Source organism: Somniosus microcephalus, chromosome 18, assembly GCF_052327205.1.
Source record: "Somniosus microcephalus isolate GS21.2 chromosome 18, FLI_Smic_1.0, whole genome shotgun sequence".
NCBI lineage: Eukaryota > Metazoa > Chordata > Chondrichthyes > Squaliformes > Somniosidae > Somniosus > Somniosus microcephalus.
In genome coordinates this window covers 10,225,140-10,252,227 of record NC_141004.1, presented here as the reverse complement: position 1 = coordinate 10,252,227, position 27,088 = coordinate 10,225,140, and the positions used below count along the sequence as shown (strand labels likewise).

Below are 27,088 nucleotides of genomic sequence, written 5' to 3'. Positions count from 1 at the left end.
CTTAAACATTCACTCCCTCCACCACCAGCGCACCGTGGCTGCAGTGTGTACCATCTACAAGATGCACTGCAGCAACTCGCCAAGGTTTCTTCGACAGCACCTCCCAAACCCATGACCTCTTCCACCTAGAAGGACTAGGACAGCAGGCACATGGGAACAGCACCACCTCCAAGTTCCCCTCCAAGTTATCCTGACTTAGAAGTATATCGCCAATCCTTCATCGTCGCTGAGTCAAAATTCTGGAACTCCCTACATAACAGCACTGTGGGAGTACCCTCACCGCACGGACTGCAGCGGTTCAAGAAGGCGGCTCACCACCACCTTCTCAAGGACAATTAGGGATGGGCAATAAATGCTGGCCTTGCCAGCGACGCCCACATCCCATAAAATAATTTAAAAAAAACTCAAAGTGGATAAAAGCCCTGGTCCGGATAGATTGCATCCATGCATTTTAAAAGAATCTAGGGGAGAGATAGCCGTGGCATTTCTACACATATTTAATAATTCATTAGAAAAAGGTGTAGTGCCAGAAGACTGGCGGATAGCAACGTAATACCTATATTTAAGAAGGGGGATAGAACATGTCCAGGGAATTATAGACCAGTCAGCTTAACATAGGTGGTAGGAAAAATAATGGAATCCCTACTAAAGGAAAATAGAAGAACATCTAGAAACAAAAAATATAATAATGAATAGTCAGCATGGGTTTCAAAAGGCAATGTCTTGCTTGACCAACCTCATTGAATTTTTTGAAGAGGTAACAGAGAGAGTAGACAAGGGTAATGCAGTAGATGTAATTTATTTAGATTTTTAAAAGGCCTTCGATAAGGTACCACATAATAGACTGATGAACAAGGTCAGAGAATGCAGAGTCAGGGGACAAGGAGCAGAATGGATTGCTGGCTGGCTTCAGGACAGAAAGCAGAGAGTGGGAGTAAAGGGTAACTATTCACAGTGGCAGAAGGTGGGTGATGTAATAAAACTCACTACACACTTGGTTTGAGTATAAAGCAAGGCTTTAATCAACTTGTTTCAGAACATGGAGGTCTAGTTGTACTTCACTAGTTCCTTGTCTTACAAAATGTCCCTGAGGAGCTGGGGCCGACGCCTGAGTATTTATACTCCTTGGATGGCACCACCAGCTGGCCGTCCAGCGTTATTTCATGAGTAGTTTCTTTATGAATGATGAGATTTATAACAGTGGGTAATGGTGTTCCACAAGGATCAGTGCTGAGACCACTGTTGTTCGCAATTTATATTAACGATTTAGACTTTGGAATCAAAAACACAATTTCTAAAGTTGCGGATGACACCAAATTGGCGGGGGGGGGGGGAATAGTCAATACGGAGGAGGACTGCAACAAATTACAGACGGACATTAATAAACTTGCAGAATGGGCATATAATTGGCAAATGAAGTTCAACACAGATAAATGTGAGGTATTACATTTTGGTAGGAAGAATAGGGAGGTCACTTATCACTTGGAGGGTGCGAGTCTGGGTGGGGTAGAGGAACAAAAGGACCTCAAAGTACAAATACACAAATCACTAAAAATTGCGACACAGGTTAGCAAGGCCATAAAAAAAGCAAACCAAGAACTAGGGTTTGATAAGTAGGGAAGTTATGCTAAACCTGTATCGAACCTTGGTTAGATCACACTTAGAGTACTGTGTACAATTCTAGTCGCCATATTATAAAAAGGATGTAGCGGCACTAGAGAGGGTGCAGAGAAGATTTACAAGGATGATACTAGGAATGCGAGGGTATACATATCAGGAAAGGATGAACAGGCTGGGTCTCTTTTCTCTTGAAAAAAGAAGGCTGAGGGGTGACCTAATAGAGGTCTTTAAAATGATGAAAGGTTTTGATAGAGTGGATACAGAGAGAACGTTTCCACTTGTGGGGAAGAGCATAACTAGAGGCCATCAATATAAGATAGTCACCAAGAAATCCAATAGGGAATTCAGAAGAAACTTCTTTACCCAGAGAGTGGTGAGAATGTGGAACTCGCTACCACAGGGAGTGGTTGAAGCGAATAGTTTAGATGCATTTCAGGGGCGGTTAGATAAGCATATGAGGGAGAAGGGAATAGAGGGTTATGCTGATAGATTTAGATGAGGAAAGACGGGAGGAGGCTCGAGTGGAGCATAAACGCCGGCATGGACTGGTTGGGCCGAATGGCCTGTTTCTGTGCCGTATATCCTGTGTATGTAACCCTATATACGTCCACCTGAGAGGACAGACAGGGCCTCGGTTTAACATCTCATCTGAAAGACGGCACCTCTGACAGTGCAGCACTCCTTCAGTACTGCACTGGGAGTGTCGGCCTCGATTTTTGTGCTCAAGTCTTGGCAAGGTGACAGGAGTTAAAATCATCGCTCGGAACACTTGCTCAACCTTCACATCCTTCTACAAAATTCAACCTTTCGAAACCTCCGCATGTGGCCACCTAAATGCTACTTCCTGCTATATTTTTGTCTTCTCTCTCAGTCTCGTTAACTGTGGCGGTGTCCTTAACTAAGGTCTTTGGGGGAAAAATTGAGTCGCGCCCCCTTTGGGGCGCTATCTTCACCAGGGTGCTACTTTTAGCGCCCCGAATAAATTAGCGCCCCCCGTGGCCGAAATTCATCGGTAGCGCCCCAAGAGGGAAGCGGGGTGCTACTGGAACCGCCCTGACTCCCTCTTGGGGCGCTGCGAGGGAACATCGCGGCGCTATGTGGTGCTGCGGCAAGTCGTGTCGCGGTACTGCAGGCCTTCCTCCCCTTGCTGGACCACCAGGGATCAGAGTGCTGGCAAAGGAGCCTGGCACTCAAGAGAAGTGCCGGGTTCACAGAGCGCAGATGGCACTCCGCGGGGGGGGCTGAAGAGGAGGCCGGGGACGGCAGAGGGGGCAGGTGCTGGCAGGCGGCCAGCAACAAAAATGGCCACCCGGCATCGCACCTTTAATTTGCGCCGCCCCGGCCGCAGGTAGGCCCCCCCCCGACCCCGTCGGGCATAGCCTCCGGTGGTAAGTCAGGGGGCGCTACCGAAGATTGCGGCCAGGGCGCTGCGCATGGCGATGACATAATCGGTGGCAGCGCAGCGCCACCGGGCACTAACAGTTACTGCCGCCGCTAACCTCCATCTGAATTTCGTGGGGGGCGTTGGCGGTCGTGCGCCCGGGCGCTAGTTGCTTTGCGCCCTCTTAGGGCGCTAACGGGAGGTGCAAAGCAACCAAATTTCCCCCCCAAAGTTTCGGTTTGAGATCTTTCTTTAAGTTTGGGAAAGAAGAATGTGAAGGCCGAGACTACAATGCCCGGTTAAAATAAGAGTCAATAATCTTGTTCTCAAGTTGCACAACAAATAGTGTATCAAAGATAAAAAGAAATTCCACATTTCGGACACAAGAGCCGAGACCGTGGTGGAGCAGGACATCCTCTGGCGTGCCCTGGTAGTTAGAGATTTCCCCTCACCCTTCAGCCCTGCAAGTTTCTGGGAGCGCGAGCTGATAACGGCGCGGCGAGGGCAGCGGGCCATCTGGGACCTCGGTGAACGACGGGACCAACAGTCTATCTCCCTAACCAATGAGATTTAAGGATTGAGAAAGAAAGAGAGGAGCAACGGAGAAGGAAATTGGGCGAATTTTAGTCAAATCAGGTACAGAGAGAGAGCGGGAAAGAAAGATTGGATTAACAGAGAGAAAAAAGTGAGAAAAAAATGTAACAATTAAATTTGACATTTTAAAAATCTGTAACCACCAAATTACCCTCATCAACCCTCTCTGTTACTTCATCAAAGAACTCAATCAAGTTAGCGAAACACGATTTACGACCTGTGGGAACAAGACTCCACAGTTTCAATTCTCCCGTCTGGGCCGGAGAGATTTCTGCACTGCAGGAACATAAACCTTCTCATTAAGAAGGTTCCTTACGCTGTTAAGTTCCAGCCCCGACTTTCCGCGGCGAGTTTCACGGGCAATTAATGCGCAAATCCAGCAATTTCACGAAACTCACGGGGAGGTTGAGGGTGAGCTGCTGTTTTCCGTGAGGCTAACGGGGTGTGGGGGGAGCAGCGTGAATCGTCCGGCACGTTGTGCCAATTCACAACTCACGGGGTATCCCTTCCTCGCCACAAGTTGTTGGACGATTAAACACGTTAATAACGGCAAGCGCCATTAAACGGGCAACAAAAATCTGAGCCATTATGAAGAAGTGCCTCGATCGTGTGACACAATCTTGTGTTCAGTTAACCACTTAGAGTCATAACGGCACAGAAGGAGGCCATTCGGCCCATCGAGTCTGTGCTGGCTCTCTGTGGCGCAATCCAGTCAGTCGCATTCCCCCACTCTATCCCCGTAGCCCTGCAAGTTTATTTCCCTCAAGTGCCTATCCAGTCTCGCCTTGAAAACATTGAGTGTCTCCGTTTCCACCACTTCCGTCGGCAGCGAGTTCCAGGTCATCACTACTCGCAGCGTAAAAAAGTTTTTCCTCACATCCCCCCCTGTATCTCTTGCCCAAAACCTTAAATCTGTGTCCCCTAGTCCTTGTACCATCAACTAGTGGGAACAGCCTTTCCCCGTCTAGCCTATCCAAACCCGTCATAATCTTGTACACCTCTATCAAATCACCCCTCAACCTCCTTTGCTCCAATGAAAACAAATCCAGCTTCTCCAACCTGTCCTTGTAGCTAAGATCCCCCATCTCCGGAACCATTCTGGTAAATCTCCTCTGCACCCTCTCAAGGGCCTTCGCATCCTTCCTAATCTGTGGTGACCAGAACTGGACGCAATACTCCAGTTGTGGCCGAACCAGCGCTTTATAAAGGTTCAGCATAACTTCTCTACTTTTGTACTCAATACCTCTATTTATGAAGCCCAAGATCCCACATGCTTTGCTAACCACTCTCTCAATATACACTTCTTGCTCACAATCTGGCTTCTTATTTGTATGAACAGCCCAGAGAGACCCAGCCAATGCCCTCTAATGTTACATTGGGGTGAGGTCGAGTCTGCAGCACAGAAACAGGCCAGTCGGCCCGTCTGGTCTATGCTGACCTTTATGCTCCACACGAGCCTCCTCCCGGCCCCGCTTCATCTAACGCTGTCGTAATCTGAGACAGCTTAAAGTTCCAGTACCTGTGCAGTCAGGGGAACCTGTCCGAACCTCTGTCCTCGCTCTCTGACTGAGTCGCTGCCTCTGTTATAGAATAGGGAATGCACTGTCTTGTTTCACAACATCTCACACTTCCTGCTACATATTGCTGTCACATTGGAGAGTTTCATACCCGCCTGTTTCATGAAGAAGAAACTCGGCTCTGAACGGTGTTCGAGCCCTGTCCTGGTGATGGTCGGGCTTGTCCTGTGCCGCGGACGGTTGTAGTTATCGCAATGTACGTCTCCCATTGTGAATTTATTTTTTATACTTTCACAGTTCCAGTGGCAGACTGGACCAGAGCTGAAATTTGATCCAGCATATTACACACAATTAAATAGAATTTACATAGAATTACAAAGAATTACATAGAATTGACATCGTTTACATAGAATTACACAGTAGTTACAGCACAGAAACAGGCCATTCGGCCCCACTGGTCCGTGCCGGTGTTTATGCTCCACACAAGCCTCCTCCCACCCCCCTTTCCATCTCACCCCATCAGCATATCCTATTCCCTTCTCCCTCGTGTGTTTACCGAGCTTCCCCTTAAATACAGCTGTGCTATTCGCCTGGACCACTCGTTGTGGTAGCGAGTTCTACATTCTCAGCACTCTCTGGGTAAAGAAGTTTCCCCTGAATTCTCTGTTGGATTATTAGTGACGATCTTATATTGATGGCCTCTGGTTCTGGTCTCCCCCACAAGTGGAAACATCTTCTCTACGTCTAGCTTATCGAACCCTTTCATAATCTTAAAGACCTCCATCAGGTCACCCCTCAGTCTTCTCTTATCTAGAGAAAAGAGCCCCAGCCTGTTCAGTCTTTCCTGATAGTTGTAGCCTCTCTATTGTCAATGCATTCTGCTCCATTGTATGTACTGATTTATTTAATATTTATATTTTATGTTGCTTGGCTCAGTGGGAGCGTTTGTACATCTGTGGCAGCTCATAGGCTTGTTCCAGAGGCTTGAGCACATAATCCAGGCTGACACTCTAGTGCAGTACCGAGGGAGTGCTGCACTGTCATAGAATCATAGAATGGTTAGAGCATGGAAAGAGGCCATTCGGCCTGTCGAGCCCATCCCAGCTCTCTGCAAGAGCACTTCAGCTAGTCCCACTCCCCTGCCCTTTCCCCGTAGCCCTGCAATTTTTTTCCCCTCAGGTTCTTATTCAATTCCCTTTTGAAAGCCACAATTGAATCTGCCTTCACCACACTTTCAAGCAGTGCATTCCAGATCCTAACCACTCACTGTGTAAAAAGGTTTTTCCTCATGTCGCCTTTGGATCTTCTGCCAATCACCTTAAATCTGTGTCCTCTGGTTCTCGACCCTTCCGCCAATGGGAACAGTTTCTCTCTATCTACTCTGTCTAGACCCCTCATGATTTTGAACACCTCTATTAAATCTCCCCTCAACCTTCTCTAGTCTATCCACGTAACTGACACTCCCAGTGCAGTGCTGAGGGAGTGCTGCACTGTCGGAGGTGCCGTCTTTCAGATGAGACGTTAAACCGAGGCCCTGCCTGCACTCTCAGGTGGACGTAAAAGATCCCGTGGGCACTATATCGAAGAAGAGCAGGGGAGTTCTCCCCGGTGTCCTGGGGCCAATATTTATCCCTCAATCAACATCACTAAAACAGATTATCTGGTCGTGATCACATTGCTGTTTGTGGGAGCTTGCTGTGCGCAAATAGGCTGCCGCGTTTCCTACATTACAACAGTGACTACACTTCAAAAAAGTACTTCATTGGCTGTAAAGCGCTTTGGGATGTCTGGTGGTTGTGAAAGGCGCTATAGAAATGCAAGTCTTTCTTTTTATTACACTTCAAAAGTAAATCATTGCCTGCAAAACCGAGGAATTTCTCAATGCAAGTATAATTTTTTCAAACTGCAGTACAGTACCTGGGAGACCCATTTTAAGAGCAGATTGAGGAAGGGATTTACCCATAACCCACAGCTGGAGGAAGGAATGAGAAGCGTGCAATGTACATGCGCATGGAAGGACCCATCATCTCTTTGTGTTGCGGTTCAACCTTCCATTGAGACAAAGACATTTGCCACGGAGTCGGTGGTCGGGACACTCACATCGCAGCGGTGAAACTGACACTGACTCTGACACTGACCAGGGGAAGAGGCTCCGGATCCGCTCAATCCCAGCACTTTGAACAAGCGGTGACCGTAAGTAAGGAGCTAACGGGTGAATTTGCACCTCCCCATCCCAGCGGAAGGACCTGTTTGATGGAACTCCCCCTGACTCTCGATGGGGGGGGAGAGAGGGACCGCTGCCCACATTCTTTAACCGGGTTTTTGCAATCAAGGGGAGGGAGGGAGGGGAATGGTAGTGTGTGTGTGTGTGGCGATAGGGGATCAGTCAAGTTCAGGGGCTGAGTCCCAGGGTGTTCCCAGCCCAGGGGTGTCGCTCCCATGTCCAACTACCCCCTCCTCACTGGCCGCGGTCACATTTAACCTGTCACCTCCCTTGGCCCAAGCCTTTCGTCAAATTGCAGTTTCTGAGATGAATGCAATAGTGAAATGTTCCTAAATCAGCTGGACATTGGGTTCAAACACCACTCAAGGGCTTGGGCACATAATCCAGGCTGACGCACCCAGTGCAATGCTGAGGGAGCGCTGCACTGTCGCAGGGTCAGTACTGAGGGAGCGCCGCACTGGCGGAGGGGCAGTACTGAGGGAGCGCCGCACTGTCGCAGGGTCAGTACTGAGGGAGCGCCGCACTGGCGGAGGGGCAGTACTGAGGGAGCGCCGCACTGTCGGAGGGGCAGTACTGAGGGAGCGCCGCACTGTCGGAAGGGCAGTACTGAGGGAGCGCCGCACTGTCGGAGGGGCAGTACTGAGGGAGCGCCGCACTGTCGGAGGGGCAGTACTGAGGGAGCGCCGCACTGTCGGAGGGGCAGTACTGAGGGAGCGCCGCACTGTCGGAGGGGCAGTACTGAGGGAGCGCCGCACTGTCGGAGGGGCAGTACTGAGGGAGCGCCGCACTGTCGGAGGGGCAGTACTGAGGGAGCGCCGCACTGTCGGAGGGGCAGTACTGAGGGAGCGCCGCACTGTCGGTGGGGCAGTACTGAGGGAGCGCCGCACTGTCGGAGGGGCAGTACTGAGGGAGCGCCGCATTGTCGGAGGGGCAGTACTGAGGGAGCGCCGCATTGTCGGAGGGGCAGTACTGAGGGAGCGCCACGCTGTCGGAGGTGCCGTCTTTCGGATGAAGATGTTAAACTGAGTCCCTGTCTGCTTTCTCGGGGATGTAAAAGATCCCACGGCACTTTTTCAAAGAAGAACAGGGGAGTTCTTATCATTGTCCTGGGGCCAAAATTTATCCCTCAACCAACATCACTAAAAAGCAGATTATCTGGTCATTTATCCCATTGTTGCTTGTGAGATCTTCCTGTGTGCAATTTGGCTGCTGCGACAGCCTACCTGACTGTGACTGCACTTCAAAAGTAATTAATTGGCTGTCCTGAGGATGTGAAAGGGGATATATAAATGTAAGCTCTTTCTTTAATTTTTTTTTGTTCCTGGGATGTGGGCGTCGCTGGCAAGGCCCATCCCTAGTTGCCCTCGAGAAAGTGGTGGTGAACCGCCTTCTTGAACCGCTGCAGTCCGTGTGGTGAAGGTGCTCCCACAGTGCTGTTAGGGAGGGAGTTCCAGGATTTTGACCCAGCGACGATGAAGGAACGGCCGATATATTTCCAAGTCAGGATGGTGTAGAGGGGAACTTGGGAGGTGGTGGTGTTCCCGTGCGCCTGCTGCCCTTGACCTTCTAGGTTGTCTGTTAGATCAGTGCCAGTCACATGCCACTGGACAGACTGAAATAAGACCATGCCATCCCCCACAGCAAGCATAGGGCAGGGCCCTCTTGGCTCTCGGTCATGAGCAGGTGGAATTTATAAACCATCAGGATCCAAAGAAGCTCCCATAAAGACCTCAAAGCCAAGCCATCATACCTATGCCACCCAATAGGGAATAAGTGGGGAGTAATTTATGAAGCAGACTGCACCACATTAAATTGAGAGGAAGAAGGGCAAACCACAGTGGCACAACACCATAGCGACATTACCACCAGTGTGGACCATCTACAAGATGCACTGCAGCAACTCGCCAAGACTTCTTTGACAGCACCTCCCAAACCCGTGACCTGCACCACCTAGAAGACAGATATTTGAGCTACAGGGGAGTCGAGGGTTATGGGGAACAGGTAGGAAAGTGGAGTTGAGGCCAAGATCAGAGCAGCCATGATCTTATTGAATGGCGGAGCAGGCTCGAGGGGCCGAATGGCCGACTCCTGCTCCTATTTCTTATGCTCTTATGCAAGGGCAGCAGGCGCACGGGAACAACCATCACCTTCAAGTTCCCCTCCAAGTCACACACCATCCTGACTTGGACATCCATCGGCCGATCCTTCATCGTCGCTGGGTCCAAATCCTGGAACTCCCTCCCTAACAGCACTGTGGGAGCACCTTCACCACACGGACTGCAGCGGGTCAAGAAGGCGGCTCACCACCACCTTCTCGAGGGTGATCAGGGATGGGCAATAAATGCAGGCTTTGCCCTATCCCAAGAATAAATAACACTTCAATTTATTTGTGCAATTTGTTTTAACATATTGCCAGATTGTGGTCAGTCATTCCTTTAATGGTCTCATCAGGTGAACAATACCAGGAAGAATGGGAGCACACTGTATTCAGAGAAATCTTTCCTTCAAACACGTTAACATTTTTCCCAATCCAGCAACTTTTGAAATTAAACGTCAAATCATTAAAAGCAGCATCGCAGGTTAGCAAAGCAATTAAAAATGGCAACAAAGCACTGGGATTTATTTCCAGGGGTATAGAATTGAAAAGTCGTGAACCTATCTTAAACTTGTACAGGGTCCTGGTCAGGCCGCAGAGTACTGTGCACAGTGCTGGTCTCCAAACTAAAGAAAGACACAGAAGCACTGGAGAAAGTGCAAAAAGGTTTACAAGGATGGTACCAGAACTGAGAGAGTACAGCTAGCAGGAAAGATTGAACAGGTTGGAGCTTTGTAGAGGTGACCTGATAGAAGTCTTTAAGAAGGGCCCTGGTGAGACCACACCTGGAGTATTGTGTAGAGTTTTGGTCTCTTTACCTAAGGAAGGATATACTTGCCATAGAGGGAGTGCAACGAAGGTTCACCAGACTGGTTCCTGGGATGGGGGGATTGTCCTATGAGGAGAGATTGAGTAGACGAGGCCTATATTCTCTAGAGTTTAGAAGAATGAGAGGTGATCTCATTGAAACATACAAAATTCTTACAGGACTTGACGGGGTAAATGTAGGGAGGACATTTCCCCTGGCTGGGGAGTCTAGAACCAGAGTTCACAGCCTCAGAATAAGGGGTCGCCCATTTAGGACTGAGATGAGGAGAAATGTCTTAATTCAGAGGGTGGTGAATCTTTGGAATTCTCTGCCCCAGAGGGCTGTGGAGGCTCAGTCGTTGAGTATATTCAAGGCTGAGATCGATAGATTTTTGAATATTAAGGGAATCAAGGGATATGGGGATAGTGCAGGAAAGTGGAGATGAGGTAGATGATCAGTCATGATATTGAATGGCGGAGCAGGCTCGAGGGGCCGAATGGCCTCCTCCTGCTCTTATTTCTTATGTTCTTAAAATTATGAATGGGTTGGATAGGGTAGATTTGGAGAGAATGTTTCCATTTGTGGGAGAATCCAAAACTAGGGGCCATAAATACAAGATAGTCACTAATAAATCCATTAGGGAAGTACGGAGAAATTTCTTCACTGAAAGAGAACGGTTAGAATGTGGAACTCGCTGCCGCAGGCAGTGGTTCAGGCAGCGTGCAGCAGTTGAACTGTGAGCAGTTCTGGGCACAACACTGTAGGAAAGATATTGGCCTTGGAGGGAGTGCAGCGTAGGTTTACCAGAATGCTACCCAGACTCCAAGGGTTAAATTACGAGGAGAGATTACACAAACTGGGGTTGTATTCCCTAGAATTTAGAAGGTTAAGGGGCAATTTGATCAAAGTTTTCAAGATATTAAGGGGAACAGATAGGGTAGATAAAGAGAAGCTATTTCTGCTGGTTGGGGATTCTAGGACTAGGGGGCAGAGTCTAAAAATTAGAGCCAGACCTTTCAGGAGTGAAGTTAGAACATAAGAACATAAGAAATAGGAGCAGGAGTAGGCCAATCGGCCCCTCGAGCCTGCTCCGCCATTCAATAAGATCATGGCTGATCTGATCCTAACCGCCAATCTACTATAACAGAACCATCTCCTGAATCTAACAGAATTAGACACACGAAATAGGAGCAGGATCAGGCTACACGGCCCCTGGGCCCGCTCCGCTACCCACAGGGCCATGTCCGATCCGAACCTAGACTCATGTCCAAATTCCTGCCTGCTCCCTGTAACCCTTAATTCCCTTTACTTCTAGGAAACTGTCTATTTCTGTTTTAAATTTATGTAATGATGTAGCTTCTACAGCTTTTTGGGGCAGCATATTCCATGGACCTACCACCCTCTGAGTGAAGTAGTTCCTCCTCATCTCAGTTTTGAAAGAGCAGCCCCTTATTCTAAGACTATGCCCCCTAGTTCTAGTTTCACCCATCTTCGGGAACATCCTCCCCGCATCCACCCGATCCAACCCCTTCACAATCTTATATGTTTCAATAAGATCGCCTCTCATTCTTCTGAACTCCAATGAGTAAAGTCCCAATCTACTCAACCTCTCCTCATATGTCCATCCCCTCATCCCCGGGATTAACCGAGTGAACCTTCTTTGTACTGACTCGAGAGCAATGGACTTTTCTTAAGTATGGACACCAAAACTGTATGCAGTATTCCAGGTGCGGTCTCACCAATACCTTGTACAACTGAAGCAATACCTCCCTATTTTTATATTCTATCCCCCTAGCAATGAAAGCCAACATTCCATTGGCCTTCTTAATCACTTGCTGCACCTGCATACTAACCTTTTGAGTTTCGTGCACCAGGACCCCCAGATCCCTTTGTACTTCAGTACTTTCCAGTTTCTTGCCATTAAGATAATAACTTGCTCTACGATTTTTCCTGCCAAAGTGCATAACCTCACACACAAAGGATGGTAGAAGTTTGGAACTCTCTTCCGCAAATGGCAATTGATGCTAGACCAATTGTTAATTTTAAATCTTTTAAACTTGCAGGTGGTGGTGTTCCCATGCGCCTGCTGCCCTTGTCCTTCTAGGTGGAAGAGCTCGCGGGTTTGGGAGGTGCTGCCGAAGAAGCCTTGGCGAGTTGCTGCAGTGCATCTTGTAGATGGTACACACTGCAGCCACAGTGCGCCGGTGGTGGAGGGAGTGAATGTTTAAGATGGTGGATGGGCTGCCGATCAACCCAGTAATGGATATCTTTTTAAGCATGTTTTTTTCCAGAATGTGGGCGTCGTTGGCAAGGCCGACATTTAGCGCCCGCCTCTAGTTGCCCAGAGTAGACGGCGGTGGACCTTTTCCTTGAACGGCTGCAGTATTTCTCCCTGACGGCACTCCACTCCTCAGACAGTAAGTGTTCTTTGACCGATAACCACACCGCGAGCAATGGTACAACGCTGAACGAGTGTGCAGAGAGAGACTGAGCAATAAAAAGAAAAAAGAAAGACTTGCATTTATACAGCGCCTTTCACGACCACCAGACGTCCCAAAGTGCTTTACAGCCAATTAAGTACTTTTTGAAGTGGAGTCACTATTGTACTGTGGAAACGCAGCAGCCAATTTGCGCACAGCAAGCTCCCACAAACAGCAATGTGATAATGACCAGATAATCTGTTTTTGTTACGTTGGTTGAGGGATAAATATTGGCCCAGGACACCGGGGAGAACTCCCCTACTCTTCTTCGAAATAGTGCCGTGAGATCTTTTACATCCACCTGAGAGGACAGAGGGGGCTTTACAGCCCCTCTGCACGGTCCCATCAAACACTCTCAGGGCAGGTACAGCACGGGTTAGATACAGAGTAAAGCTCCCTCTACACTGTCCCATCAAACACTCCCAGGACAGGTGCAGCACGGGTTAGATACAGAGTAAAGCTCCCTCTACACTGTCCCATCAAACACTCCCAGGGCTGTTACAGAACGGGGTTAGATACAGAGTAAAGCTCCCTCTACACTGTCCCATCAAACACTCCCAGGGTAGGTACAGCACGGGTTAGATACAGAGTAAAGCTCCCTCTACCCTGTCCCATCAAACACTCCCAGGGCAGGTACAGCACGGGTGAGATACATGGTAAAGCTCCCTCTACACTGTCACATCAAACACTCCCAGGACAGGTACAGCACGAGTTAGATACAGAGTAAAGCTCTATCTACACTGTCCCCATCAAACACTCCCAGGGCAGGTACAGCATGGGTTAGATACAGAGTAAAGCTCCCTCTACACTGTCCCCATCAAACACTCCCAGGGCAGGTACAGCATGGGTTAGATACAGAGTAAAGCTCCCTCTACACTGTCCCATCAAACACTCCCAGGGCAGGTACAGCACGGGTTAGATACAGAGTAAAGCTCCCTCTACACTGTCCCATCAAACACTCCCAGGACAGGTGCAGCACGGGTTAGATACAGAGTAAAGCTCCCTCTACACTGTCCCATCAAACACTCCCAGGGCAGGTACAGAACGGGGTTAGATACAGAGTAAAGCTCCCTCTACACTGTCCCATCAAACACTCCCAGGGCAGGTACAGCACGGGTTAGATACAGAGTAAAGCTCCCTCTACACTGTCCCATCAAACACTCCCAGGGCAGGTACAGCATGGGTTAGATACAGAGTAAAGCTCCCTCTACACTGTCCCATCAAACACTCCCAGGGCAGGTACAGCACGGGTTAGATACAGAGTAAAGCTCCCTCTACACTGTCCCATCAAACACTCCCAGGGCAGGTACAGCATGGGTTAGATACAGAGTAAAGCTCCCTCTGCACTGTCCCATCAAACACTCCCAGGGCAGATACAGCATGGGTTAGATACAGAGTAAAACTCCCTCTACACTGTCCCATCAAACACTCCCAGGGCAGGTACAGCATGGGTTAGATACAGAGTAAAACTCCCTCTACACTGTCCCATCAAACACACCCAGGGCAGGTACAGCACAGGTTAGATACAGAGTAAAGCTCCCTCTACACTGTCCCATCAAACACTCCCAAGGCAGGTACAGCACGGGCTAGATACAGAGTAAAGCTCCCTCTACACTGTCCCATCAAACACTCCCAGGGCAGGTACAGCACGGGTTAGATACAGAGTAAAACTCCCTCTACACTGTCCCATCAAACACTCCCAGGGCAGGTACAGCACGGGTTAGATACAGTGTAAAGCTCCCTCTACACTGTCCCATCAAACACTCCCAGGGCAGGTACAGCACGGGTTAGATACAGAGTAAAGCTCCCTCTACACTGTCCCATCAAACACTCCCAGGACAGGTACAGCACGGGTTAGATACAGAGTAAAGCTCCCTCTACACTGTCCCATCAAACACTCCCAGGACAGGTACAGCACGGGTTAGATACAGAGTAAAGCTCCCTCTACACTGTCCCCATCAAACACTCCCAGGGCAGGTACAGCATGGGTTAGATACAGAGTAAATCTCCCTCTACACTGTCCCATCAAACACTCGGAGGGCAGGTACAGTACGGGTTAGATACAGAGCATAGCTCCCTCTACACTGTCCCATCAAACACTCCCAGGGCAGGCACAGCACGGGTTAGATACAGAGTCAAGCTCCCTCTGCACTGTCCCATCAAACACTCCCAGGGCACGTACAGCATGGGTTAGATACAGAGTAAAACTCCCTCTACACTGTCCCATCAAACACTCCCAGGGCAGGTACAGCACGGGTTAGATACAGAGTAAAACTCCCTCTACACTGTCCCATCAAACACTCCCAGGGCAGGTACAGCACGGGTTAGATACAGAGTAAAGCTCCCTCTACACTGTCCCATCAAACACTCCCAGGGCAGGTACAGCACGGGTTAGATACAGAGTAAAGCTCCCTCTACACTGTCCCATCAAACACTCCCAGGGCAGGTACAGCACGGGTTAGATACAGAGTAAAGCTCCCTCTACACTGTCCCATCAAACACTCCCAGGGCAGGTACAGCACGGGTTAGATACAGAGTAATGCTCCCTATACACTGTCCCATCAAACACTCCCAGGGCAGGTACAGCACGGGTTAGATACAGAGTAAAGCTCCCTCTACACTGTCCCATCAAACACTCCCAGGGCAGGTACAGCATGGGTTAGATACAGAGTAAAACTCCCTCTACACTGTCCCATCAAACACTCCCAGGGCAGGTACAGCGCGGGTTAGATACAGAGTAAAGCTCCCTCTACACTGTCCCATCATACACTCCCAGGGCAGGTACAGCACGGGTTAGATACAGAGTAAAACTCCCTCTACACTGTCCCATCAAACACTCCCAGGGCAGGTACAGCACAGGTTAGATACAGAGTAAAGCTCCCTCTACACTGTCCCATCAAACACTCCCAGGGCAGGTACAGCATGGGCTAGATACAGAGTAAAACTCCCTCTACACTGTCCCATCAAACACTCGGAGGGCAGGTACAGCACGGGTTAGATACAGAGTAAAGCTCCCTCTACACTTTCCCATCAAACACTCCCAGGGCAGGTACAGCACGGGTTAGATACAGAGTAAAGCTCCCTCTACACTGTCCCATCAAACACTCCCAGGGCAGGTACAGCACGGGTTAGATACAGAGTAAAACTCCCTCTACACTGTCCCATCAAACACTCCCAGGGCAGGTACAGCACGGGTTAGATACAGAGTAAACCTCCCTCTACACTGTCCCATCAAACACTCCCAGGGCAGGTACAGCACGGGTTAGATACAGAGTAAAGCTCCCTCTACACTGTCCCATCAAACACTCGCAGGGCAGGTACAGCACAGGTTAGATACAGAGTAATGCTCCCTCTACACTGTCCCATCAAACACTCCCAGGGCAGGTACAGCATGGGTTAGATACAGAGTAAAGCTCCCTCTACACTGTCCCATCAAACACTCGGAGGGCAGGTACAGCACGGGTTAGATACAGAGTAAAGCTCCCTCTACACTGTCCCATCAAACACTCCCAGGGCAGGTACAGCACGGGTTAGATACAGAGTAAAGCTCCCTCTACACTGTCCCATCAAACACTCCCGAGGCAGGTACAGCACGGGTTAGATACAGAGTAAAGCTCCCTCTACACTGTCCCATCAAACACTCCCGGGGCAGGTACAGCACGGGTTAGATACAGAGTAAAGCTCCCTCTACACTATCCCATCAAACACTCCCAGGGCAGGTACAGCACGGGTTAGATACAGAGTAAAACTCCCTCTACACTGTCCCATCAAACACTCCCAGGGCAGGTACAGCACGGGTTAGATACAGAGTAAAGCTCCCTCTACACTGTCCCCATCAAACACTCCCAGGGCAGGTACAGAACGGGTTAGATACAGAGTAAAGCTCCCTCTACACTGTCCCATGAATATTAATTCAACGAGAGGTCTAGAATATAAAAGCCAAGGTGTAATGGTGAATCAGGAAGAGCAGAGTTTGGAGGATTGAGTGCTGTTTTGGGCTCCACACTGAAGGAAGGATGTTGAAGTAATAGTTTGCTGAGGTGTTGCATTGTATGAGCAGTTACAAATATGGAGAAAGACTTGATAAATTGCAGCTGTGTGCAATAGAATGGAGGACATTGCACAATGATTTGCTAAAGGTTTTTGAAAATTATGAAGGGATGGGACAGGGTAGATAGAAACAGACTGTTTCTGCTGATTGAGGTCTGGAATGGGGGGGCCATAGATCAGAGAGAGACAGCGTAGAAGGAGGCCGTTTGGCCCATCATTCCTGTGCTGGCTCTTTGAAAGAGCTGTCATGCTTCGTCTAATAGAAGATTAAATGTAAGAGATTTAGGACAGAGAGCTGGAGAAACCTTTTCACACAGGGGTACAAGGCTGGCTTTTTTTGCATTACTGGAGTTAATGATTGAAGCAACAACCATGTAACATTTAATAGGTTAGATAGGAGGGTGAAGGAAAGTGGGATAAAGGTGATCTGGAAACAGGGCAGGCACGTGGGATGAGGATTACTGGCAACACCGACTGGATGGGCTGAACTGCCTCTTTCCATTTCGATGTGTTTCTTTGAATATTGGTTCATGAATAATAAACACATTAATTCTAGTGAACCTTAGTTCACAGCCAGTGTTTGTATTGTTGAAGTTTGGTGATGACATTGTGTAACTGTAATTTCTAATATTTTTGGTGAATTCATATTCAACACAGTGATGTTATTGTTGGGAAACAACATTACTATGTTTGGCATCTCGTAACACTTTCAGGTCAAGTTCAGCAGGGGTCAGAGAACATTTCACTTTTCACATCAATCACGCATAGGTCAGATATAGTACAGGATAGATATAACTTTACATACCTCTGCACTGCCCCATCAAACACTCCCAGGGCAGGTACAGCCTGGGTTAGATAGAGAGTAAAGCTCCCTCTACACTGTCCCCATCAAACACTCCCAGGGCAGGTACAGCACGGGTTAGATACAGAGTAAAACTCCCTCTACACTGTCCCCATCAAATACTCCCGGGGCAGGTACAGCACGGGTTAGATACAGAGTAAAACTCCCTCTACACTGTCCCATCAAACACTCCCAGGGCAGGTACAGCACGGGTTAGATACAGAGCATAGCTCCCTCTACACTGTCCCATCAAACACTCCCAGGGCAGGCACAGCACGGGTTAGATACAGAGTCAAGCTCCCTCTGCACTGTCCCATCAAACACTCCCAGGGCACGTACAGCATGGGTTAGATACAGAGTAAAACTCCCTCTACACTGTCCCATCAAACACTCCCAGGGCAGGTACAGCACGGGTTAGATACAGAGTAAAACTCCCTCTACACTGTCCCATCAAACACTCCCAGGGCAGGTACAGCACGGGTTAGATACAGAGTAAAGCTCCCTCTACACTGTCCCATCAAACACTCCCAGGGCAGGTACAGCACGGGTTAGATACAGAGTAAAGCTCCCTCTACACTGTCCCATCAAACACTCCCAGGGCAGGTACAGCACGGGTTAGATACAGAGTAAAGCTCCCTCTACACTGTCCCATCAAACACTCCCAGGGCAGGTACAGCACGGGTTAGATACAGAGTAATGCTCCCTATACACTGTCCCATCAAACACTCCCAGGGCAGGTACAGCACGGGTTAGATACAGAGTAAAGCTCCCTCTACACTGTCCCATCAAACACTCCCAGGGCAGGTACAGCATGGGTTAGATACAGAGTAAAACTCCCTCTACACTGTCCCATCAAACACTCCCAGGGCAGGTACAGCGCGGGTTAGATACAGAGTAAAGCTCCCTCTACACTGTCCCATCATACACTCCCAGGGCAGGTACAGCACGGGTTAGATACAGAGTAAAACTCCCTCTACACTGTCCCATCAAACACTCCCAGGGCAGGTACAGCACAGGTTAGATACAGAGTAAAGCTCCCTCTACACTGTCCCATCAAACACTCCCAGGGCAGGTACAGCATGGGCTAGATACAGAGTAAAACTCCCTCTACACTGTCCCATCAAACACTCGGAGGGCAGGTACAGCACGGGTTAGATACAGAGTAAAGCTCCCTCTACACTTTCCCATCAAACACTCCCAGGGCAGGTACAGCACGGGTTAGATACAGAGTAAAGCTCCCTCTACACTGTCCCATCAAACACTCCCAGGGCAGGTACAGCACGGGTTAGATACAGAGTAAAACTCCCTCTACACTGTCCCATCATACACTCCCAGGGCAGGTACAGCACGGGTTAGATACAGAGTAAAACTCCCTCTACACTGTCCCATCAAACACTCCCAGGGCAGGTACAGCATGGGTTAGATACAGAGTAAAGCTCCCTCTACACTGTCCCATCAAACACTCGGAGGGCAGGTACAGCACGGGTTAGATACAGAGTAAAGCTCCCTCTACACTGTCCCATCAAACACTCCCAGGGCAGGTACAGCACGGGTTAGATACAGAGTAAAGCTCCCTCTACACTGTCCCATCAAACACTCCCGAGGCAGGTACAGCACGGGTTAGATACAGAGTAAAGCTCCCTCTACACTGTCCCATCAAACACTCCCGGGGCAGGTACAGCACGGGTTAGATACAGAGTAAAGCTCCCTCTACACTATCCCATCAAACACTCCCAGGGCAGGTACAGCACGGGTTAGATACAGAGTAAAACTCCCTCTACACTGTCCCATCAAACACTCCCAGGGCAGGTACAGCACGGGTTAGATACAGAGTAAAGCTCCCTCTACACTGTCCCATGAATATTAATTCAACGAGAGGTCTAGAATATAAAAGCCAAGGTGTAATGGTGAATCAGGAAGAGCAGAGTTTGGAGGATTGAGTGCTGTTTTGGGCTCCACACTGAAGGAAGGATGTTGAAGTAATAGTTTGCTGAGGTGTTGCATTGTATGAGCAGTTACAAATATGGAGAAAGACTTGATAAATTGCAGCTGTGTGCAATAGAATGGAGGACATTGCACAATGATTTGCTAAAGGTTTTTGAAAATTATGAAGGGATGGGACAGGGTAGATAGAAACAGACTGTTTCTGCTGATTGAGGTCTGGAATGGGGGGGCCATAGATCAGAGAGAGACAGCGTAGAAGGAGGCCGTTTGGCCCATCATTCCTGTGCTGGCTCTTTGAAAGAGCTGTCATGCTTCGTCTAATAGAAGATTAAATGTAAGAGATTTAGGACAGAGAGCTGGAGAAACCTTTTCACACAGGGGTACAAGGCTGGCTTTTTTTGCATTACTGGAGTTAATGATTGAAGCAACAACCATGTAACATTTAATAGGTTAGATAGGAGGGTGAAGGAAAGTGGGATAAAGGTGATCTGGAAACAGGGCAGGCACGTGGGATGAGGATTACTGGCAACACCGACTGGATGGGCTGAACTGCCTCTTTCCATTTCGATGTGTTTCTTTGAATATTGGTTCATGAATAATAAACACATTAATTCTAGTGAACCTTAGTTCACAGCCAGTGTTTGTATTGTTGAAGTTTGGTGATGACATTGTGTAACTGTAATTTCTAATATTTTTGGTGAATTCATATTCAACACAGTGATGTTATTGTTGGGAAACAACATTACTATGTTTGGCATCTCGTAACACTTTCAGGTCAAGTTCAGCAGGGGTCAGAGAACATTTCACTTTTCACATCAATCACGCATAGGTCAGATATAGTACAGGATAGATATAACTTTACATACCTCTGCACTGCCCCATCAAACACTCCCAGGGCAGGTACAGCCTGGGTTAGATAGAGAGTAAAGCTCCCTCTACACTGTCCCCATCAAACACTCCCAGGGCAGGTACAGCACGGGTTAGATACAGAGTAAAACTCCCTCTACACTGTCCCCATCAAATACTCCCGGGGCAGGTACAGCACGGGTTAGATACAGAGTAAAACTCCCTCTACACTGTCCCATCAAACACTCCCAGGGCAGGTACAGCACGGGTTAGATACAGAGTAAAGCTCCCTCTACACTGTCCCCATCAAATACTCCCAGGGCAGGTACAGTACGGGTTAGATACAGAGTAAAGCTCCCTCTACACTGTCCCCATCAAATACTCCCAGGGCAGGTACAGCCCGGGTTAGATACAGAGTAAAGCTCCCTCTACACTGTCCCCATCAAACACCCCCAGGGCAGGTACAGCACGGGTTAGATACAGAGTAAAGCTCCCTCTACACTGCCCCCATCAAATACTCCCAGGGCAGGTACAGCACAGGTTAGATACAGAGTAAAGCTCCCTCTACACTGTCCCCATCAAACACTCCCAGGGCAGGTACAGCACGGGTTAGATACAGAGTAAAGCTCCCTCTACACTGTCCCATCAAACACTCCCAGGGCAGTGTAGAGGGAGCTTTACTCTGTATCTAACCCATGCTGTACCTGCCCTGGGGGTGTTTGATGGGGACAGTGTAGAGGGAGCTTTACTCTGTATCTAACCCATGCTGTACCTGCCCTGGGAGTGTTTGATGGGGCAGTGTAGAGGGAGCTTTACTCTGTATCTAACCCATGCTGTACCTGCCCTGGGTGTGTTTGATGGGAAGGGCTGTAGTGCTGACTTCTGTCTTGATCAGTGATTCACCAGTAGGCCTGTCAATAAAGTTGGCCAATTCCCCTCCCCCTTTGGCTTGTGGGTTTAAGGAGAATATCATGCAGTATTCTTGGAAAGAATAGGGGCCATCCCGGCTAAAGGGCCTGGGTTAAGACAATTAACCCTCATGGTATCGGTTGTGACATTACACAAACTGGCCCATCCAACTTAAACACACATCTTCAATGGCCGCGGCCATTTTAAAATTCATTCTCGGGATGTGGGCGTCGTTGGCAAGGCTGGCATTTATTGCCAATCGCTAGGTGGTGACACAAAACTTTCAAGACCACTTCAGAGGGCAGTTAAGAGGTAACCACGTTAGTGTGGGACTGGAGTCACGTATAGGCCCAGACCGGGTAAGGACGACGGGTTTCCTACCCTAAAGGGACATCAGTGAACCCGTTGGGTTCTTACGACAATCCGACAGCCTCAGGGTCACTTTTACTGATAGCAGATTTGTTTAATTGATTTCAAATTCTTAAGCTGCCCTGGAGGGAATTGAAAGAAAGAAAGAACTTGAATTTCTATAGCGCCTTTCACGACCACCGGACATCCCAAAGCGCTTTACAGCCAATGAAGTACTTTTTGAAGTGGAGTCACTGTTGTAATGTGGGAAACATGGCAGCCAATTTGCGCACAGCAAGCTCCCACAAACAGCAATGTGATAATGACCGGATAATCTGTTTTAGCGATGTTGATTGAGGGATAAATATTGGCCCCAGGACACCGGGGAGAACTCCCCTGCTCATCTTCGAAATAGTGACCGCGGGATCGTTTGCGTCCACCCGAGAGAGCAGACGGAGCCTCGGTTTATCATCTCAGCCAAAAGACGGCACCTCCGACAGTGCAGCACTCCCTCAGCACTGCACTGGGAGTGTCAGCCTGGAATTTGTGTTCAGGTCTCTGGAGTGGGACTCGAACCCACAACCTTCTGACTCCAGGGGCGAAAGAAAGAGAGAGTGCGGCCCGTTGAGCCCCAGCCGACACAAATGGAGGAGATGTGCGAATACCAACCATCCAGTCTGCGAAATTAAAAGTTCTACTTTTCTTTTCTTTCCAGTCAAGCCTGGTGCGGGGGTTACTGCGCAACCGGCAGTGAGCATGGAAGCACAGCAGGAGTACGGCCGTTTAACGAGCGACTCACGGACCCCGGCTGCCCCCCAGGATTGGCACCACCACTACTACTGCCCTCAGTGCAGGAAAGGCTTCAAGTCTCCCTCGGGCTTGGAGAGGCACCTTCGTGTTCACACCGGGGAGAGACCGTTCGAGTGCCCGGTGTGTCGCAAATGTTTTTACAGTTGCAGCAACCTGACCAGACACCAGCGGATCCACGGTGGAGAGAAGCCCTTTGGCTGCGCGGTGTGCCAGAAGCACTTCTTTACAGCGGGCGAGCTCGCCAAGCACGCGCGGGGCCACGGCGGCGACCGGGCGTTCCGCTGCTCTGTGTGCGGGGAGGGGTTCGGCACGGCCGGCGAGGCGGTGCGCCACCGGGGGTCGCACGCGGGCGAGAGACCTTTCGAGTGCGGCATCTGCAAGAAGCGCTTCTGGAGCGCCGGCTACCTGGCCAAGCACGGGCGCCTTCACGGCCGCGAGAGGCCGTTTGAGTGTGCTGTGTGCAAGAAGGGGTTCCGCGCGGCCGGTTACCTGGCCAAACACGAGCGGATTCACACGGGGGAGAAGCCGTTCCCGTGCGCCGTTTGCGGCAAGCGCTTCCGCGCCTCCAGCAAGCTGGCGGAGCACCGGCAGATACACCGCGCCGAGAAAGCATTCGTGTGCGCGGCCTGCGGGAAGAGCTTCCGCGCCTCCAGGAACCTGGCGCAGCACCGGCGGGTCCATGGCGAGAGGCGGCCCTGCGTGTGTCCCGTGTGCGGGAAGGCGCTGGCCTACTCCGCCACGCTGCGGGTCCACCAGCGCATTCACTCGGGTGAGCGGCCCTTCGAGTGCGCGGCCTGCGGGAAGAGATTCACGCAGGCCTTCAGCCTGAAGCTGCATCAGTACCGCCACAGCGGCGAGAGGCCCTTCCGGTGCTCGCTGTGCGGCAAAGGTTTTATCCTGGCCAGCTACCTGGCAAAGCACCACTGCACGACCTCCCCACGTGAGAGGGCGAAAAATTAAAAGCGTGTCTGTCTGGGTCTCCCACCTTCCACCCTCCATAAACTTCAGCTCATCCAAAACTCTGCTGCCCGTGTCCTAACTCGCACCAAGTCCCGTTCACCCCTGTACTCGCTGACCTACACTGGCAGGTCCAGCAATGCCTCAGTTTTAAAATTCTCAACCTTGTTTTAAAATCCCTCCCTGTCTCGGTAACCTCCTCCAGCCCCACAGCCAATGTTCTCTGTAATTTTCTGGGGTGCGTGGCCCCTTTAAGGGCCTGCACGGTCCATTGCCAGTACTTTAACATTGAAAAAGCCGGTCCCAGGCTGCGCCGCCGCGCATCTTAGAGGGAACATTGCCTACAACCCTCCGAGATCTCTGCGCTCCTCTAATTCTGACCTCTTGTGCATCCCCGATTTTAATCGCTCCGCCATTGGTGGCCGTGCCTTCAGCTGCCTGGGCCCTAAGCTCTGGAATTCCCTCCCTAAACCTCGCCGCCTCTCTCTCCTCCTTTAAGACGCTTCTTAAAACCTACCTCTTTGACCAAGTTTTTGGTCACCTGCTCGAATATTTCCTCGTGGCTCGGTTGATTACGCTCCTGTGAAGCTCCTTTGGATATTTTATATGTTAAAGGTGCTCTATAAATGCAAGTAGTTGTTGTTGAAAGACATTCAGAGATCCAGCGCAATATTCACATCTTACACTTTCGTAGAATTGCATAGAATGTACAGCACAGAAACAGGCCATTCGGCCCAACCAGTCTATGCTGGTGTTTATGCTCCACACGAGCCTCCTCCCGTTCCATCTCCCTCATCTCAGCCTTTCAGCATACCTTCCTGTTCCTTTTTCTCTCATGCACTCGTCTGGTTTCCTTTTGAAAGCATCTAAGCCATTTGCCTAGGATAGGAATATAGGAACAGGAGGAGGCCATTCAGCCCCTCGAGCCTGTTCTGACATTCAGTGAGATCTGCGACCTAACTCCACATACCCGCCTTTGGCCCATATCCCTTAAATACCTTTGGATAACAAAAATCCATCAATCTCAGATTTAAAATTAACAATTGATCCAGCATCAATTGCCGTTTGCAGAAGAGAGTTCCAAACTTCCCCCACCCTTTGTGTGTAGAAGTGTTTCCTAACTTCACTCCTGAAAGGTCTGGCTCTAATTTTTAGACTCTGCCCCCTAGTCCTAGACTCCCCAACCAGCGGAAATAGCTTCTCTTTATCTACCCTATCTGTTCCCCTTAATATCTTGAAAACTTCGATCAGATCACCCCTTAACCTTCTAAATTCCAGGGAATACAACCCTAATTTGTGTAATCTCTCCTCGTAACTTAACCCTTGGAGTCTGGGTATCATTCTGGTAAACCTGCGCTGCACTCCCTCCAAGGCCAATATCTTTCCTACAGTGTTGTGCCCAGAACTGCTCACAGTGCCTGAACCACTGCCTGCGGCAGCGAGTTCCACATTCTAACCGTTCTCTTTCAGTAAAGACATTTCTCCGTACTTCCCTAATGGATTTATTAGTGACTATCTTGTATTTATGGCCCCTAGTTTTGGATTCTCCCACAAATGGAAACATTCTCTCCAAATCTACCCTATCCAACCCATTCATAATTTTAAGAACATAAGAAATAAGAGCAGGAGGAGGCCATTCGGCCCCTCGAGCCTGCTCCGCCATTCAATAAAATCATGGCTGATCATTGACCTCAACTCCACTTTCCTGCACTATCCCCATATCCCTTGATTCACTTAATATTCAAAAATCTATCGATCTCTGTCTTGAATATACTCAACGACTGAGCCTCCACAGCCCTCTGGGGTAGAGAATTCCAAAGATGCACCACCCTCTGAGTGAAGAAATTTCTCCTCATCTCAGTCCTAAATGGCCAACCCCTTATCCTGAGACTGTGACCCCTGGTTCTAGACTCCCCAGCCAGGGGGAAACATCCTCCCTGCATCTACCCTGTCAAGCCCTGTAAGAATTTTGTATGTTTCAATGAGATCACCTCTCATTCTTCTAAACTCCAGAGAATATCGGCCTAGTCTACTCAATCTCTCCTCATAGGACAATCCCCCCATCCCAGGAACCAGTCTGGTGAACCTTCGTTGCACTCCCTCTATGGCAAGTATATCCTTCCTTAGGTAAAGTGACCAAAACTCTACACAATACTCCAGGTGTGGTCTCACCAGGGCCCTTCTTAAAGATTTCTATCAGGTCACCTCTACAAAGCTCCAACCTGTTCAATCTTTCCCGCTAGCTGTACTCTCTCTCAGTTCCGGTACCATCCTTGTAAACCTTTTTGCACTTTCTCCAGTGCTTCTGTGTCTTTCTTTAGTTTGGAGACCAGCACTGTGCACAGTACTCTGCGGCCTGACCCAGGACCCTGTACAAGTTTAAGATAGGTTCACGACTTTTCAATTCTATACCCCTGGAAATAAATCCCAGTGCTTTGTTGCCATTTTTAATTGCTTTGCTAACCTGCGATGCTGCTTTTAATGATTTGACGTTTAATTTCAAAAGTTGCTGGATTGGGAAAAATGTTAACGTGTTTGAAGGAAAGATTTCTCTGAATACAGTGTGCTCCCATTCTTCGTGGTATTGTTCATCTGATGAGACCATTAAAGGAATGACTGACCACAATCCAGCAATATGTTACTTCAATTTATTTGTGTAATTTTTTGTTATTTATTCTTGGGATAGGGCAAGGCCGGCATTTATTGACCATCCCTAATCGCCCTTGAGAAGGTGGTGGTGAGCCGCCGCCTTGAACCGCTGCAGTCCCGTGTGGTGAAGGTGCTCCCACAGTGCTGTTAGGGAGGGAGTTCCAGGATTTGGACCCAGCGACGATGAAGGATCGGCCGATGGATGTCCAATTCAGGATGGTGTGTGACTTGGAGGGGAACTTGAAGGTGATGGTTGTTCCCGTGCGCCTGCTGCCCTTGCCCTTGCATAAGAGCATAAGAAATAGGAGCAGGAGTGGGCCATTCGGCCCCTCGAGCCTGCTCCGCCATTCAATAAGATCGTGGCTGATCTGATCTTGGCCTCAACTCCACTTTCCTACCTGTTCCCCATAACCCTCGACTCCCCTGTAGCTCAAATATCTGTCTTCTAGGTGTGGTAAACCACTGTTACCGTTCACAACCGTTCACTATTGTTACACTGTTGTTATCACTGTTTACACTGTTGTTATCGCTACACAAGGTTACCTCTTGCCACGCACACTGCTATACCTGGGCTTACCTCAGCTGACTCCGCCCATGGCTCCGCCTGCTTGCCCAGGTATAAAGGTGACCGCTTGGCTAGTATTCTCCCTTGTTGGAACCGATCGCCCACGAGGGTGGGCTCTGTTATTTAGCCAATAAAAACCTATAGTTACTATCTTAACTCGTCGCTTTTCATGGAATGAATTGATAGGTATATCAATTTTATTGGCTAAATTTTGAAATGAGTGGATCGGAGCAGCCAAACGACCAGCCAAACGGCCAGCTACAACAGCCACAGCAGCCGGCCTGGCTGCGAGCCCTCCGACCGCCGTACCTGAATCTAAACCCACAGGCAGCGAACTCCGCCCTCGACTTCGAACACTGGCTGAGCTGTTTCGAATCCTACCTGGGAGAATCCGGCGTGCCTCCGGGATCCAAACTAAGAGTTCTGACCGCCCAGGTGAGCGCTAAAGTA

At 49.4% G+C, this 27,088-nt stretch overlaps 2 protein-coding genes across 2 annotated transcripts in view; one reads left to right on the top strand and one right to left on the bottom strand.

The window, feature by feature from the left end:
- Positions 1-5,178, bottom strand: part of LOC147105018 (uncharacterized) — a 41,310-nt gene extending 36,132 nt beyond the window's left edge. Inside the window, exon 1 of the mRNA XM_086011033.1 lies at positions 5,115-5,178. The gene's annotated coding sequence lies outside the window, so the exon portion shown is untranslated. The remainder of the gene's footprint in view (positions 1-5,114) is intronic.
- A 1,859-nt stretch (positions 5,179-7,037) lies between these two features.
- On the top strand, positions 7,038-26,844 carry LOC147105017 (uncharacterized). Its single transcript, XM_086011031.1, has 2 exons — positions 7,038-7,305; positions 22,373-26,844. Exon 2 carries the CDS (start codon positions 22,414-22,416, stop codon positions 23,425-23,427), a length of 1,014 nt encoding a protein of 337 aa, XP_085867157.1. The 5' UTR covers positions 7,038-7,305; positions 22,373-22,413; the 3' UTR covers positions 23,428-26,844.
- Positions 26,845-27,088: the final 244 nt, after the last annotated feature.

What these genes read in the sequence shown, in the direction of transcription:
- LOC147105017 (XM_086011031.1), top strand. Translation starts at nt 22,414, where the DNA reads ATGGAAGCACAGCAGGAGTACGGCCGTTTAACGAGCGACTCACGGACC.